The sequence below is a fragment of the Fundulus heteroclitus genome, chromosome 1, assembly GCF_011125445.2.
Source record: "Fundulus heteroclitus isolate FHET01 chromosome 1, MU-UCD_Fhet_4.1, whole genome shotgun sequence".
NCBI lineage: Eukaryota > Metazoa > Chordata > Actinopteri > Cyprinodontiformes > Fundulidae > Fundulus > Fundulus heteroclitus.
In genome coordinates this window covers 12,121,120-12,138,177 of record NC_046361.1, presented here as the reverse complement: position 1 = coordinate 12,138,177, position 17,058 = coordinate 12,121,120, and the positions used below count along the sequence as shown (strand labels likewise).

The 17,058-nt window shown below is 40.1% G+C and overlaps 1 protein-coding gene across 2 annotated transcripts in view; it reads right to left on the bottom strand.

Moving 5' to 3' along the window:
• LOC105929122 (helicase ARIP4) overlaps positions 1–17,058 on the bottom strand; it is an 82,919-nt gene that overhangs the window by 52,792 nt on the left and 13,069 nt on the right. The window contains exon 2 of one of the 2 annotated variants that reach the window (XM_021318646.2): positions 6,752–6,961. In XM_021318646.2, the coding sequence (XP_021174321.2) occupies positions 6,752–6,953 (202 nt within the window). In that variant the 5' untranslated portion in view covers positions 6,954–6,961. The remainder of the gene's footprint in view (positions 1–6,751; positions 6,962–17,058) is intronic. The other variant, XM_012866761.3, reaches the window with a different exon arrangement.

Genomic DNA, 17,058 nt, shown 5'->3' with positions numbered 1-17,058 from the left:
ATGAGGCAGGCTTATGATTACAGCTGTGTGTGCTGGCAGCTTTTTACTACAAGCATCATTTTCATTTCTTTATCTTGAGAATTTTGTTAATTTTTTGTGTTTATCTTATGACTTGGCCCTACACAGTATTTGTAGTCAAACAGGTCTACAAGCCGTCTTTAAAACGTCCAGTCTCCAATGTTTTCTGGTGTCTGGAGCAGTGATTATTGATCCCAGTAGCTACAGCTAAATGACAACATCTTTACCGATTACTGACTTGAGGCAGTACTTAAAACTCTTGTTGTGAAATGCTGCAGAAATGGAAGCTGTCATCTAAATAAACGTTTAGAAGGTGTTTATTCCTTTCCCAAAACCTAAAAGGAGTCCAGAAAAACATTAAACATGGACATGCAGCCGACCGTCCTAATGATGAGCTGACCACAGGGATCAGAGGGGAACAACCGCGTGGTCGTCTGTATGAAGGTGGCTCAATTTCTGTTCATAATTACAGAGTATGCTTAATGGTTAAAGGGTAATGCTTGATGCTAGTTCTGCAGCGTTTTATGGGTTCTGGGTATATGTGTGCTACAACTTCTGGTTGCATTAGTTGATTTTTTGTCAGCTATGACCAATTAACAGGACTCAGATTTACAATTTATCTGTAAATTCTTGCCATGGATAAATGGGTGGCAGCATACAAACTTCCAATGCAGTCTGCAGTAGCTATTTTAAGTTACTAATGTATTTTTTTTAAATAGGAGTCATCACCTGGTATACAGATTTGTTCATGTTAAAACTTGTGTGTTGGTGTTGGGTCTAAGTTAAAACCTTCCAGAAAATCAGGAGTTTTTGTTTGCTTGTTTTGTGTCGGCTCTTTGTACAAACCATAAAAACCCACAAGAGTGCGATCTCTACCAAGTGAGATTTTGGTGCTCCTGCTAAATTTACGTCACTGTGGAAGGACGCTAACGTAAGCCACGCCCACCTCTGGTCAAATGACTCTCCCAGCTACTTTCTGTATACGCTTCACATTTTCGTTACCCTGGGACAACACCAGGCGAAGATGGCGCCAAGCCTGCGTTTGGTGAAAAGGGCGATTCCAACAGGGACTCATCTGCAGTGCACTTGCTAAGTGTTGTTGCTTGTCTAACTTTTTACGGGGGTTCTCTTTTCTCTGTTCGCCTTGCTCTCACTGCAAGCGTGGAGCTTTTATTACGGCCAGCTGCTGTGTCTCTGTGTCTCAGTGTGTGTCCCAGCGCTAACACTGGGAAACGGTGGTAAACAAAGCATGGCACATGAACACGCGCACACGCAAATTCTCACGCGTACCTTCACGAGAACTAAAGAAGGGGTATGAAAAAGGGTCAGAATGAGCTTTATTTAAAAAAGAAATTCTCCTAAAAAAGGACTGAAAATGAATTTAAAGACATTTTCAGAAGGATTGTATATGTAAAATACCAGGTTATGACTCCTTTAAGTTTGGTATAATTTGGGTATTTAAAGGTGAGCTCTAATGTTTATTTGTCCGTGGTCACTGACATGATTTACAACTCATTTGAACACTTTTTGTCCTTGCTTTTTTTTTTTTTTTAACTTAATGTTGGTATATAAAAGGCAAACATGCCTCTGGTAACGCTGTGAGCTTCACCATCACCACCATTATAACGTCTTTGTAGTCAGAGGTTAGATCTGGCTGGGGAACACTTCTAGGTTGGAGTCAACATCAATGCGGTACCGCGCACGTGACGTCACCGTCTCAAGAGCAACGCCCCTTTTGCCGCTTAGGTAGGGCATACAGGAGAGAACGCATACAGGAGAGAACGCACGGATAACAGATATGACCGACTTTACAGCCGTTAAACTTTCCCTAGACGATGTCCCAGGCACACGGATTACTGGTCGCACTGTTGAAGAACACACCAACCTTCAGCTCAAACGATAGCTCGAGGTTCGAGGGCTTAAAAAGACTGGGAAACTGGCCGAGTTGATGAACGGTAAGCTTTGTTTTTTTTTTTCCTGCTTGGCGATCATGGCAGCGTCGGCCGTTTTTTTTTTTTTGTTGTTGTTTGCAATCACCGTCCAGGAATGGGTATATGTTTAATGTTTGTCTCATTTGAAATGTTTTTGAGTAAGCTATCCTGGTAGCAGGCTATCATGTTAGCGCCTGCTACCATGATAGCCTATATGCTGTCATGGTAGCAGGCGCTACTTTATTAACATGTCGGCCACCAAAATACTCTTACCTTGACTTGATGTCGCTGGAATTGGGTCAGGATGTTCTTCGGTTGTGCCCTTTCCTCCGACAAAATGCTTGCTACATATGTACTTGAATTTGGTAACTTTTTCCGGGTTGAACTGTTGTGTAGGCTGACCGCACCGGTGTCACACATTTCTCCTTGGCAGTCTTGAAGAAAACATCCTTCATATACGGCCGATCAGCGTACCTCGAGTCGCTGTTGCACGTTCCATAGCAACAATGTTTAAAAACCATGGTCTTAGATTTGGAAAAAGCAGTCGTTTACCGAGTAAAACCTAGGCTAACGCACGTCTCTTACAGCGAAACAACGGCGGCTTTCCGGAGTTTGCCCCAATGCGTACCACGTGATGTGACGTCATCGTGACGTTGTGTTTCTAAAAATAGCTCGCGCGCGGTACCGCATTCTGGCGGCTCACACTCGAGCAAACTGTAGTTGGAGCGCTGCCACTTTAAAGTACATGGATGCCCATCCTCCTAGGCACATTGTAAGGTGACCAAGTACTCATCTCACACCAAGCAATAGCCTCTAACGACCAAGCAGAGTGACAGGTTCCAATGACTTGGAACGGGTGCATCTGACTTAGACTGCTCCAAGGAGGATGGGCCTCCATGTGCTTAAAAACAGCAGCGCTCCAACTAGAGGTTGCTAAGGTGTGAGCCACCAGAACTGACAAAGACCCCTGGACAGAAACGTTTTCAGAAAAATGGAGCGAAAGTCCATTTGCCTCCGATTCAGGCCTGTTTGCTGATGACTGAGAATTTGCACATGCTTATCGCCATATCTTTGAACAGAAATGTTGTTTGCATGTCCTTTAAGTTTCGTCTGAAAGCTGATGCCACAGCCCTTTTCCTGGTTTCTACCAAACACGTCGTTGCACAGTTACATTAGGAAACTGAGAAAGTAAATATAAACGTGCAACAGGTGTAAACTTTATTTCAGGCGATGGATAGAAGAGTGGTCTGTGAGAAAAGCTTGAAGCTTGAGATATTGTTGCTGTTGGTCTGTCACCTCAAATCCAAATGAAATACGAAACACAAGAAAGTTAATGGGGTACATATACTTTGGCGTGGTATTGTGCATCAAATAATCATAATCATGATAACTTTGTTTTTATATTGTTAATTTGATTTCCCATAACAGCTATTTACTTATAATTTGCAAAAAACAAAACAAAAAAAAAACGATTACAGATTATAATTTTGTCAGTGGAAACAAATTATCTGTCTTAAACCTTGCCTAAAAATAAAAAGAATGTATGCTTTAGCCCTCGGACATTTCTGCCCTTGGATCAGGACAGTTACACAAAGTGTTGCGCAACCGTTGCGGCAGAAATGCTTTTTAAGCGCAAACGGCAAGCCGCAAAGTTCCAGGACTTGATTAATGCTTCATTATTTTCCTCCTCATCATCACGCCTCTCTTTCTCATAAACTAACACAGTTTCAGGGTCAGTGTAATATCACAGCCCCAACCAAGGCAACTTGACATCTTACAGAGTGCTGCTGCAATTAGGACAACATGTACGGCCTCTGCGTGTGAGCGTGCATGCTGGTCTGTCTGTGTGTGTGTGTGTGTGTGAGTGTGAGAGAGACAGAGAGAGAGAGAGAGAGAGAGAGAGAGAGATAGGACAGTGAGAAACAGGGGGTGAGTTAGGCGTACTTGAGATGTTCACAGGTTTGTTCAGCCTGGGTGAAAACATGCAAGCAATCTGTAAATTTAAAAGGGTTATCTAATAATGACTCATCATGATCAAAGGCCCAAAGGTCTCCACGGTTATATTTCTCTAACCTCCCAAATCAGTGATGCTGCGCAGACTTGGACAAATCGATTCTGTCGTTAAGGATGGCTGGGAGGCACAAGATCGTAGCGCTACTATTGATAAACACCGCCGCAACATTAACAAAACCATTAAGAGCCAATAATGAAAGAGGGGCATTTAAAGCATAGATGGGTATTTATTTTTAGGGTTTTGTTAATGTGCTTTTTCTTTTTTCCCTCTCAAACTCACATGGCTCCAGGTTGTGTTGTACACCACAGTAAGCATGCAGGCCCATGGTTAAAAAATTCACTCTAACTAAACCACAAATGTTTTCAGCCATATCATTAATCCATTTTGAAACTTTCGAAAACCTAAAGACGGTGTGGGGTGTTCTCTGGGTTGTGATCACACCTGCCAGTAACATCAACCCTTAGCGACCTGATAACTTCTGGGCAGCGCTAAGTAAAGGTGTGAATGCGTTTAGGACACACTGAGAACAGATTAAAATCTACATTGATTTAGCAGGCTGAGTGCAACACGTGCTACCATAAGCCAAAGAGTTATCTGCATGGCTCCTAGTCCCTGTACGTCTGCACGGCCTTGGAAAAACTGCCACTGCTGTCATCTAATCTAAAAAAAATGGTTTAACGGCAATAAGAAAACTCTAAAGACAGCATCAGCTTTATTGGCCAAGATTGTGTTGCACAAACAAGGAATTTGACTTTGGTTTCATGCACTCACTTTGTTGAGACAAACGCAGTTAAAACGTATTAGTAAAAAATAAAATAAAAACTTCTTTTACCATTTTAGGACTTCATAAATCCGCGGATATCAGGAACATGTATGCGTGAGGGACTCTTCTCTGTAGTATGTAGTTTATGTTGATCAGATGATCAAAGTGTCAGTGCAGGCAAAAATAACTCATGCCAAGCACACATAATGTGTAGATGATATAATCTATCTCTATATTCAAAGCTATGTGCATAGAATAATAAGAGTGTGGAGCAGCCGACAGCTGACAGTGAGCTGCCTGATTTTTAATTACTGTGCTGTTTTAGAGGCTCAAATCTTCAGTTTTTAGAGTAATTAAACAAAAAACGTTTATCTATTCTCATTTATGTCTGCCATTTAACATCTGATAATATATGTAGTCAACGTCGGCCAAGAGTTGTCGGCACAAAATACCAACACAAAAACATGGCTCAAGTGAATCCCTGCCATGTTGATGTTTTAATAATGACAGTTCAAGCGACTGAACGCTTCTCTGTTGTTATAGAAACATCAGCAGAGCCGTTGATGTCCTGTTTGTTGCTCCTCCGCTGACAGTGACGCGACTGTGAGTCCATACGCAAGTGAAGCGTGAAAGTTGTGATCTGACCACTCAGCCATGTTAATACCAGGACTGGACAGGGACAGGGAAGCCCTCCCCACTTTTTGCTGCTAGCTGTCAGTCAGCTGTATATAAACGCTGGACAACTGGAAACCCTCTGGACTAAAACAAGATAAGATGACTTCTCAACCTCAACCAAAAAAAAACTAAAACCTAAACACAAAGGAGCTGCATATAAAAATCAAGTTATTGAACAGGACAAATTAACTAAATATCAGCTCACCCAGTGTCTATTTTATTGAGCAAAATGTGTTATGCAGTAAATATGATAATTGCAGGACTACTACTATACTAGTAGTCGGTGTTTGACAAACTAAATTAGGATCTATAAAAAAAATCTATGCCCAAAAAAGACTTCAGATCCATCCAAAGGAACTGAAAAAGCATTTTTGACTAAATTACTGCCGATACACTCACTTGTGTTCTTCGTGTTTCTTCTGCCCCATCAAAATCAAAATAACCATGAATTAACATGTATTAAGTCAAACACTGTTCATATTGTGCTGTTTTTGTTTGATCCTAACACCTGTAGCTTACTTAAACAACTAACAACTGACGTATAACACAGAAAAACACACCACCCTGAGAGGGGAAATGAAACGCAAGGACAGGTGTTAATGTCTCTCACTCTGTTTTTAACTATTGACTCATTTATGGCCTTCACAGTGTGTTCTCCTGGAACTTAAGTTCAAAAAACAGTCCAAGCAAAAGGGATGTGAATCAGAGTATGTTTACTGTATAAACTGAAGATGTTCATAATGTACTTTCCAGCCTATCTGCTAATCCTAACCAGTATAAATCCTTAAAAATAGCAGTTCTTCTTTTTCTGATGAGGTCAAAAGTTGTCTAATGACTGACAATATTCACATTACCAACACTAAATTAAAATCTTGTCACCTATTTTCTAAGACAGTGCTGGAGACACAACACATACATGAGCAAACACATAGACTATACATAATAGAGGCGATGACTCATTTGGTTATGTAACACCAACTGGAAAGAGAGTTTAGTTTGCTTGCGGATGAGGACAAACCGTCAGTCTGCTGAGGAAGGACACTCTGATAGCTGGTGCGTCTGCTGGGATCTGTTCCTCTGACCAAACACAGCGAAGCTTCTGACTGTCAGTTTTATTTCTCCCCCACTACTGTGTAAATATTACCCAACCCTAATATTTTCCACTGTATTTTTATCACTGGATATCTGTGAATGTTAAAAACAGGCCAAGTTTTACGTGTCAATTTGTTTTGGTAACCTCATCCTAGATGAAATTTAAAACTATTGCAGCAACCTTTGTTGCAAATGCAACCATTTACACCAAGTAGTGATCATGAAGATAATTTATTTAGACCTCTTTTCAAGACTTACCAACAATGGACACACCAGACGAGATGAATTTACTCCATCGCGTTGACTCACCATGCACTCCCTCCTCCTCACTTCCATAATCTTCACTGTCATCACTGATGTAGCAGATCTCTCTTTCGCTCTTCCTCTCGTTCAGCTGTTCCTCTTCATTGTCAGACATCCTAACCCCACGCTGGCTGCCGTCTCTGCATGACCACACCATTCACGTGCCTGAAACACAGAGCACAAGTATGAACAGATTCATCAAAGGCCGTAATCACTTTTATCACAAAAAAGCTTAAATAACAAATAAAGCTTTTATAATACGCGGGGGGTGAATTTGAGCAGAAATTAATCAGAACTAATGTTTTCCTTGCCCTGTGATTTACTGGTGACTTGCAGATGTTCACAAGTCCTTTAGCCCAGTCCAAGTCAAATATGGCTTCAAGCGTTTGTGTCCGAACCAAAAAATGGTTAGTGCCAATCATGTTTCAGTATTGAGATTTAAGGCGGGACATACCGGTGCGACGAAAACAAAAGTGGTTGAGCTCACAGCCTGAACCAAGACAAACATGCACACATAGCTGCTGCTATCACATCTGTTTTGTAAGAATCCTACTTTGAGAGTAGAACAGCAAGAAGTGCCTTGACTAGCTTATCTTCTTGTGGTTTCTCATAACGCCTGCTGCTTATATTTTTATTTGATACCATGATTGGCTAAAACCAACCTTTGTTAGGCGGGCACTAGGTGTCGCTTTGTCCAATCAGCTCAGAGAGTCCTGCTGAAGGTCCCTCCTTTCCCCAAACAGATTCAAATGGACCAGCCTCAGATTGATAAGTGCAGAACTAGAGTGCTACACATTATCAATCTGGCTGGCCAGGTTACCTATGGCTCATTGGCGGCTGCAGACAGGCACCATCTCCCTCCACAACCCTGAAGACTTACTGCTGTCACCCCTGCTCCCTGCCACGCTTTTCTTCACTGATCCCTACTTGCTTGCATTTTTTACTCGTAAACTTCTTATCCCCTAGCCAAAACTACAGAAGAATTGGACAAAACAAACCTTTAAGGATTTCTTTCTTCACTGGACTACTTTTTAAGGATTTTCTCCGTGTTATTTTAATCAGATCTGAGAGAAGGACTAACCGGCGTCAGCTCGCCAGCACAACATGCCTCCCTTCACCACAGAGGGTTTTGACAAGCTTCTCCAGCTGTCATTGAAATTAAAAAAAATCGACTTGAAGTCGGTGCGGAGGTATATGCTGTTTTTGGAAATGAAACGACCCTGCTAGAGATTCCAAACAATGAAATAACTCCACTGATGGTTTTAAATAGCGACGGGTCGGAGCGACAACTAACCAGCACAAACAAGAAACGAGGCGCTGATTCTAATGACAATAAACCATCCAGCAGTGCGTTATAATGTGCCAGTCACCAAGCCACGAACAGTCATAATAACTGATACAACAAGAAAAGCACTAGTAACATGGAAAACCTCTTAAAAATGGGAACAGAACTAACTCCTCGTATACATCTTGCATCGTTTCCATACATCCCCCATTCTGGTCCAGCCCCTCGCACTAATGGAATCACCCAAATCTGTCTCCTCCACAAGTCAAGAAAGCTGACATGGGTTGAGCTCACGACCTTCAAATCACTTCTCTGTGATATACTTTGGGCCCCAGTGGTTAACCTATCGAAAGTATTCATTCCCAGCAAAAGCTTGAGTCCTCTGACAGAGATACTGACGGAAATACTGGTAAGGTTTGTGTGCTAATACGTGCCAGAAAGAACAAAGCTAAAAAGATAACCAGCAGTAAACAATCCATCTTAAAAGCTGTACTATGTCGAGCTCAACCAGAAATAGAGCTATCAGCCACAACGTTATTTAAACTGGCTTCTCTAAAGATAAGATCTTTGACAGGAAAATCATTTTTAGTCAATGACTTCATCATTCAGCATAATCTTGTTTTTATGTTTCTAACAGAGACATAGCTAGATGAAAGTAGTGAGATACATATATTAATGGAGTCACCACCTTTAAACTACAATTTTCTTTTTCAGAATATACAGCATATGAGAGGAGGAGAAGGAGTTGCTACTCTGTTTAATAATTCACTAAATTGTAAAAAACTAAATAAAAAAATAGTTGTAATAAAGTAAAGGGCCCTATTCGAGCCATGTTTCTTAATTCTTACAGGCCTCCAAAGCCCAAAATTTTTTTTTCCATGAATTTAATGAATTTTTATCTGTGGTATGTGTTGATTGTGATGTATAAGACCACATCCTATTTTTTTTACTTTAAATGGCTTCAAAGGTTAACACGCCTCCAAATAATAAAGAGATCCAACCCGGTGTTATACTTCGATCCAGTAAAAGAACAGATTAGAACAGAATAAATGGTCAAAAAGTTAAAGTGTAATGAAAAAGAAACAAAGTTTTGAAGGAAGTTGCACCAGAGTTTAAAGGTTATAGTGGCAACAGGCATCAGACATATGGCCAGGCGTTTCATCTGGAGCGCATCCAGGACCAGCTGAACTCATGTGACCATGCATATGTGAGCCTTGACATGAAGCCTGCCATTTCAGCTGAAGGCTAAAAAGCCAGCTGCCGTATCTGCGTCTGTTTATCCTCAGATTTTCCCTGGAAAAGTACTGACAGAAACTAATGATCCATATGTCTGATGCTTTTCATGACTGAGACGGTTTATGTAAGGTAGAAAATTTGCACAAGCTAAAAACACGGGGACAGCATTCACTGAGTCTAAAACACTGTTTCAAAACTTAAAAGAAAACAATAAGGATGTATACCAGAATACAATTGGTTCTTTAATTTATTCTCCAGCTGCCCAACACATTTCAGGAATACGGAGAGAGAGAGATATATACAGCCTTGGAGAAACATTTGAAAGATTGCTTCTGGAGGGGAAAAAAGGTCAAGATGACCCACAGATTGAAGGCACTGCTGGAGAGCAGATAGAAAAAGAAAAAAATCAGCCAGGAAGAGACATAAAGAGCGCGGCAGAGAGCTCTCAAGAGTAAAAGGAGGCTTTGAAAGCTACGCCTCAGAAAGAAAATCACACTAACCTCACTCATTGGATTTTTTTCTTCTGAACTACGGCTAACAATGCAATAAGGGGAACACATATAAGAGGTTTTACCAAGGTGTACTCTAAGGAGTCTTAGAACTAAGACATACCCAAATAAACCATGCTTCTTAAACAGATCCACTGAGCAGCTGCAGCCACTTAAAAAGCACTGAAAAGAACATGTATGTAGAAATTGAATTTCTGAACGAAGACATTCTCTACACTTTGCCTGCACTTTGTGTTGACGATTACTGTAACTTCAAGTGTATGCTTTATTGAAATTATCCACTGGAGTCTAGAAAACAAAAATCATGACCACTTTGCATGACTTTATACAGCAGATTACACAACTCTAAACCAAACTGATGTCTTTGTTCAACTGGTTTTGAAGGACCCCTAAAACTATCCAAGCAAGTAGTTTCTAGGCTCAGAACCAAGAGCAAGGAAATGTAGACAAGGGACTGATGGGAAGCACATTGTCTGTGTTTATATGTGGGAACGTGGTGGGGGCCAGGGCGCTGCGGTAGGTGCGGTAGAGGAAGTGATAGGCACACACTCAGAGAAACCAGACCCTTTTTTTTCAAAAATTAAGTGGAAATAACAAGATTTAATAAACTTTTATCAGTTATTCTGATATAATTACAAAATTAGCAAACTATGTTTGAATTTACTTTACTAAACCAACTGCATCTTGGTGCATTTTGGATGGAAAAGAGGACAAATGCGACCTGATGCAAAAATATGTGCAATGGCCATGTTTGTGTCTGCTTTTATTAAATGCTATTAAATCAGCTTCATGAACCTCGCACAGAGACAAAGCAGAGGGGTGGGCAAAATGGTTGCAAAACATGACAAGGGTGCACTGGTGCATTTGTGTTTTAAATATGACTTTTTGTTTGGTTTAGTAGTGCAAAGCACAACATTGTGTAGCTGGTGTGATGAAGTAGATGATTGCTAAGCTTTATTTTCAGCAATTTGTGTTCATGAGGCTACGGCTGTAAATAGTGATAGATTTGAAGCAAAAAAAAAAAGACAAATGCCAATTTTGCAAGACATGCTTGAACTTTTTTCATAAACAGAAATAACAAAATTAGATGTTGTTTTATGAAATGAGACAACATAGAAGGCACTAGAAAAACAACAACAACATCCTGTTTAATTTTATTTTCATTTATAGAAACCTGACTCTAAATTTCACATTTTCAAAAGTATGTCACATACAGCCTTGGCAGACATATAGTACAGCTTGTTATTCACATCCAGAAACCATTTGACTCACTGCCACGAAGCTTTATGTAACTTTATGTGCCAAAGGAAAGACAGCAAAACTATTCTGTTCATGACAGGCAGTAAAATATCCATTACATAACACTGCCATATAGTATACGGTTGGGTTGCTGTTCATAGCATTGCGGTGTTATCCTGAAATATGGGTTGACTCCTTCTTCTCAACCAAGATGACCTGTTTAACAATTTTAATGTGGAAAATGCATAAAACAACCAGAACAAATTTAGCCAAAACAGCACAGAAGCTTTTTTTATTTTCCATTTATGGGTTAAGAACTTGTTAATTGACATAGTTACAGTTCCTTTCCTGTGTTTAGATGATTTTGAGGAATCGTTGTCAGTTTTATCAATTGTGACTGTCTCCAGTTGTTTAGCCTCAGTGTATTTTATTTTAGAATAAAATTGTAGTTTTTTTCTAGTTATTTATTTGGCTTATACTTGTTATAGTGTACTTAATGCTATGAGAAAGCTATGAGCAAATACATGTCCCAAAGGTGAGTTTCTTGGTTATGCAGCTGCAGTGATGTTTCTTGCCCATTCCCTGACTCCTCCTGAAGTCCACAATCATCTCCACAGTCCTGAGCGTGTTAAACTCCAGGTTGATCTGGCTGCACCAGAGAGCCAGATGTGCATCAAACTGTGTAAGCCTCGTGCTAAAGAGGATAAGCTGCACAGCAAATGTTCAGTTCCTGTCTTTCAAGCATTTTTTTGGTAATTGCTACGTATGTACACAGTTCAGGTTTTGTGTTTTCTAAGCAAAGTTCCTCTTTCTGCAACACCATCTGCTTAGTTATTGCTGGGATACAAACCCATTATATCAAAGCATACCAAATTAACCAAATACAGGAGATGTTCATAAATAGACAGGGGATGGCATCCAAAAAATTACATGTTTTTGTAAACATGCCTTTACTTTATTTTGTCTTTTTTTATTTGATAAAGCTTACTTCTTTGTAGAGCCACCTCCAGATGTTTCACAGCAGTCCCAGTACACAGCCAGTCTTCTTTTAATCCTATTTATGCTTTTTATTTACTCATCTTTCTATTTTTTATATGGACCCACTTGTGCCTTTTAATAAAGTGATAATAAAATATTTGCTTGTTCAGCTTTTCAAAATCAATAGCTCTGGTGCTTCTACCCCAATAGGAGATGGCAGGAGATATTGCACTCTACACAATAGACGGATAGAGAATACGCAGCATCTTTTTGCAAATCCTGTTGTGTAGAAAGACCAATGTTGCCTCAAGAAGTAGAGTGGACTCTGTCCTTTCTTGTATACATCTTCACTGTTGCGTCTCCAGTCTAGTCTGTTGCCCAGATGAACATCTAGGTATTAAGGCTTCTCCACCAGCCCCCCTTCTCCCATGATGGAAATAGGGTTTGACATATTTCTATATATTCTTGACTTTGTATTAATCTCCTTTGTTCTGTTCATGTTCATGAGAGAATTGATTCCAACCTATTCATCAGCTCCCTGTACTCAGCTTCTTGTCCATCTCTGATACACCCCACGACTGCGGAGTCATCTGAGTATTTCTGTAGACGACAGGACTCTCTCTTGTACTGGAAGTCTGAGGTATACAGGGTTAAAATGAACAATGAGAGTACGGTGCCCTGCGGTGCTCCTGGGCTGCTGACTACCTGATTAGACACACAACCCTTCAGTCTCACAAACTGTGGTCTGTTTGTCAGGTAGTCTCTGATCCAGGTGATTGTTGAGGCCTCCATCGGAGTCTTCTGGGGTTTCTGACAAAGCAAATCAGGCTGAATTCTGCTAAATGTACAGTGTCTGTCTTGAAGACAGACACTGTGAGGATCATGTCTTGTCTAAATGACAGCGGGTTTGTTGAAGCAGGTGTATGATGGCATCTTCAACCTAAACTCCATGGCAGTAAGCAAACCGCAGGCAGTGCTTAAAGGTGCTTGTTTGCTCACTCAGGGGATCTCCTGGACCTTCACAATCTTAGATGTCAGAACAACAGGTCTAGAATCATTTAGGACTGATAAGTGTTTTTGGTACCAGAACAAAGAACAATGTCTTACACAACACTTGAACCTGCCCCTGTGTCAGGCTAAGGTTAAAGAGGTGCGGTAGAATCCCACAGAGCTGCTCTGCACAGCCCTTCAGGACTCCAGAGCTGATAACATCTGGACCTGCAGCCTTGTTCTGATTCAGTCTCTGAAGATAACTCTTCTCTTGACTGCTAGAGTCCGACGGGTAGAAGGGGCAACTAAAAGGGGCATGAGCATCTCCTGATTATGTTAAATACAAGGAAAGAAGCAGAAGGATCCATGACCAAGGTAGAAGATAAAATATTACAAGTGCACCACAGAGGCTGTGGGTCAAAGGAAGGTGGGGAGCCAGTTTGGCTGGGGGTGGGAGACGTCGATACTGAGCTTTGCTCCAGAACTGACCCTATTGAAGAAGTGAGAGAGGGGAGCCCCACTGTGAGCTATTTACTGCTGGTGGAGCCTTGAGTCACTTTATCACTTTCTCCAGCCTCTGGAGAAGTCCAAAACATCTGACCAGTCCAGCACCATCACAAAGTTACAATAATTCCCTCTAACAGCAAAAACAGCAGGGGATGCTGGCCCTTTAAAATTAACCAAGAGTCCAGCTTTGTGTCACAGCAGAGGTCCAGGTAAATATATTTATTTACGTGTACGGGTACAGGTGGAAACAAATAAAATCAAGCAAGGCTGAAGTTAGTAGTAAAATGGTACTTTGCATCGTTGCTTCTCAAGGTGAGAGCTGATAGCGGTGTGTGTATCCCTCAGCTCAACACAGTTAATGTGGAAAGAAGTAGAAGCTTTGACACATAAACAAAGCACTTCAGCTCCTGTCGACCATTATTTCGCGGGTGAAGCAATACATGTTTACTCATATAAACATTATTATAGAGGAAAAAGTAAACCGTTTGTAATCAGATTAATGGTGGGCAGTAAAATAAGAGGGGAGTTAAATATAAGTTAAAAATAGGAAAATTGCTTTAAGCAAGTGCATAACTACCAGCAAGAGTAATGTAATCCTAGGGGCCCAGCAAAGCACTTGACAGAAGATGACCTTGATGAGCATCCTTACACTGGTCATGCTGAGGGACAGACAGAGAAGACTTCACTTCAGCCTCAGACAGGCATAGGCGTGACCCTAAAGAATCTCTAGGACACCTTTCTGTGTGCTTCTCATTGATTTGACAGGCTTATGTGAAAATTATACGGTCATTTAGTGCTTTCAGATTTAGAGTATTTAGTCTCACCTGTCAAGCTAATTCAAAAGCAACTGAACATGTAACAATATAAATCAGAAGATGAGGACATTGCATCTAATTGCTGCAGCAGGTTCATTCTTTCAGCTACACAAAACCGACGTGATACTGAATAAACAATGAAAACATGGCAGTGAGGGGAAGTGTTGTTGCTCTCGCTGTCATGTCTTTTATACAGCATGTCTGTGGTGAGCTACAGAGGAACTGATACAAAATAAACATGCGTGGAAGCTGTACAGGTGCAGCATTATAAAGGGATAGATAATAGGAACATCGTATGAGTGCCATTACTTAGTTAGTTAACAGTTTTGGTTTATTATTTCTCTTCAGAAAGGTTGTGTGTGTAGATTTTTTTTTAACATTTTTTATTGACTTTAAATTGCATATTGATATCGGCGAAGATATCAGGACAACCTTGTTGATGGCTGCTATCTTGGAACTGGGAAGTCCAGGAAAGAGCTCAGAAATTGTTATTAGACCCCTTGGTCACAGCAACATTTTAGCAGTTTTGAAACTGGGACTTTTGAAAATCTTGGGAAACCTAGAGATTGGAAACTGGCTCACGTCAAGCAGTGCCAACAAGGTTGTTGGACAAATCACCAAAGTGTTGCATCAAAGAGGATACTGACTGGGTCAAAGGGCTCTTTGTCTGTGGTTGAGTGAAAACTATTGCATACAAAATATTTAAAAGAGAACCTTGATGAAAGAATGCAAATATGTTCAGCTTCCAACACGTTACCTTGCACAATCGAAACAACAAGGATGCAAGTATTTGTGCAACATAAATTTATGTCGTTCCGGATAACTTTGGCACTTTAATTGAAAAGTTGTTTAAAATTAAGAGGAAAATTGGAGGGAAAGAAAAGTTAAATAAAATCCAATTTGGTGGGAGGATGGGGAAATCTACAGAGAAAAGCACATGATGGAGGCAGGGGGAGGGTAATCACCCTGCCTCCCTAATGTCCCAGATACATTCTCCTAATACCACTGGGGGTGGGGGGAGAATAACCTAAATTTCTTTAGTTAAATAAAAGCAACAAACCCTTTGTCATAAATCAGGCACCACAAAAAAGTAATAAAACATCCACATATTAATACTTATCAAAACCTCATTTGACCTCTGTAAATGTTTGTTGATTTTTAGCAGTAAGAGGAAATACAAAGATTTATCTACATGCCACAGAACGTTCAGCAGTTGTCATAAGACACGGACGGGGTCATTGTAGGTCAAAAGAACTAGAGATACAGAGGCTCAGTCTGACTACAATTTTCTTGACTTTTTGACTCATATTCAATTATTTACTCATTATTCCCGCAGGCTTGAAGCTGATTGGCCTTCAAATTGGCCCTTTTCTCTGAACATAATTATCAATGTCTAACAGTTCTTTTGGGATGATCCTAATTAGTCGAGTCATGCTTTAGCACTTAATTTGCTGCTCGCCCAGACCTTCTAAGTCGGACATTACACTTTGGCATTACAAATTAAATACTTGGGCTACTATGATGTAATTGAATTCTCCGTGTCATGTTGATTCATTTGAGCAATAATCCATATTTAAATGCTACAGAATGTGCTCCCCCATAAGGCTGCCTTTGAAATAATGTCCCTGCCTCACTTGATAAAATGCTGTTGGGAATTTCATTGATTTGTTTTCCTGTGTGTTTCAAGACATTTTGTGGATGTTTTAGGCACATCAGCTATTCTTAGGTTGCCCACTTACAACAGGTAATGATTATTTTTTATCACAAAATTTAGCTTCATGTCATTTAAAAAAACAATCAACACAAAAACATTATGTCTTGTTGTGTCTGGGTAATCTTTGTGCATTCTGAGCTGGGTGTCTCACCAAAATGTCATTATGGAAACACATAATGACAGCAAAGATTCTTGATTTGTGCTTCCACTCATGGATGGTGGTTCTGCAAACAATAAATCATCACACTGCTGAAAATCTTTGGTGCTACTGCTGTCATTTACCAAAAAGGTTGTCAGCTCATGTTTAGTTTCACTGCAGGTTAAAATTCATCATCCAGTCCAGATAGTCTCAATATATTATAACCAAAGCGTTAGAAAATGGGGTCCTATTAAGTAGTGTAACGATCCAGAGTGATTTGACTTCTTTATTATGTAATTTCTAACAAGGTTAAACCCTGAGATATTCTCTGAACAGAATGTAATCAGTATTGTAGCTTTTAGAGCACAGGTGACTAAGATTCAACTACTGACAGTAAAAAAGAAAATAGCTTCATTAAACCTAACTGAACATGTTAAATGATGTGGATAGATAAGTTAATACATTTTAGGTGTTTTATAGAGGTTTTGGTTAAAACTGAAGAAAATGATTGGCTAAGTTCATAAAATTAGCTCTTTAAAGTACAGCGACATTTTGCTATGAATATTTTCACTTTTAGTGCAGCTCGATATGATGCACTTTTTACTTCTCGATTCATTTCAAATGTTAGGTAAAACGTTAGGTGGGATTGATAGACCATCTTGTACAATACCAGCTTATTTTGAATTCATTTGCTGCCAACAGATAGACACAAAACTGTTTTATACAGAGTAAATCTGCACCTAGAAAGAATCTGTAATTACATCTCAGCAATCCTCAGTGAATAAGAAAAATATGACAAAAACAAATGATAAAAGTAGAGGTCAGTAAAAGAACAGCTGCTTACATAAGC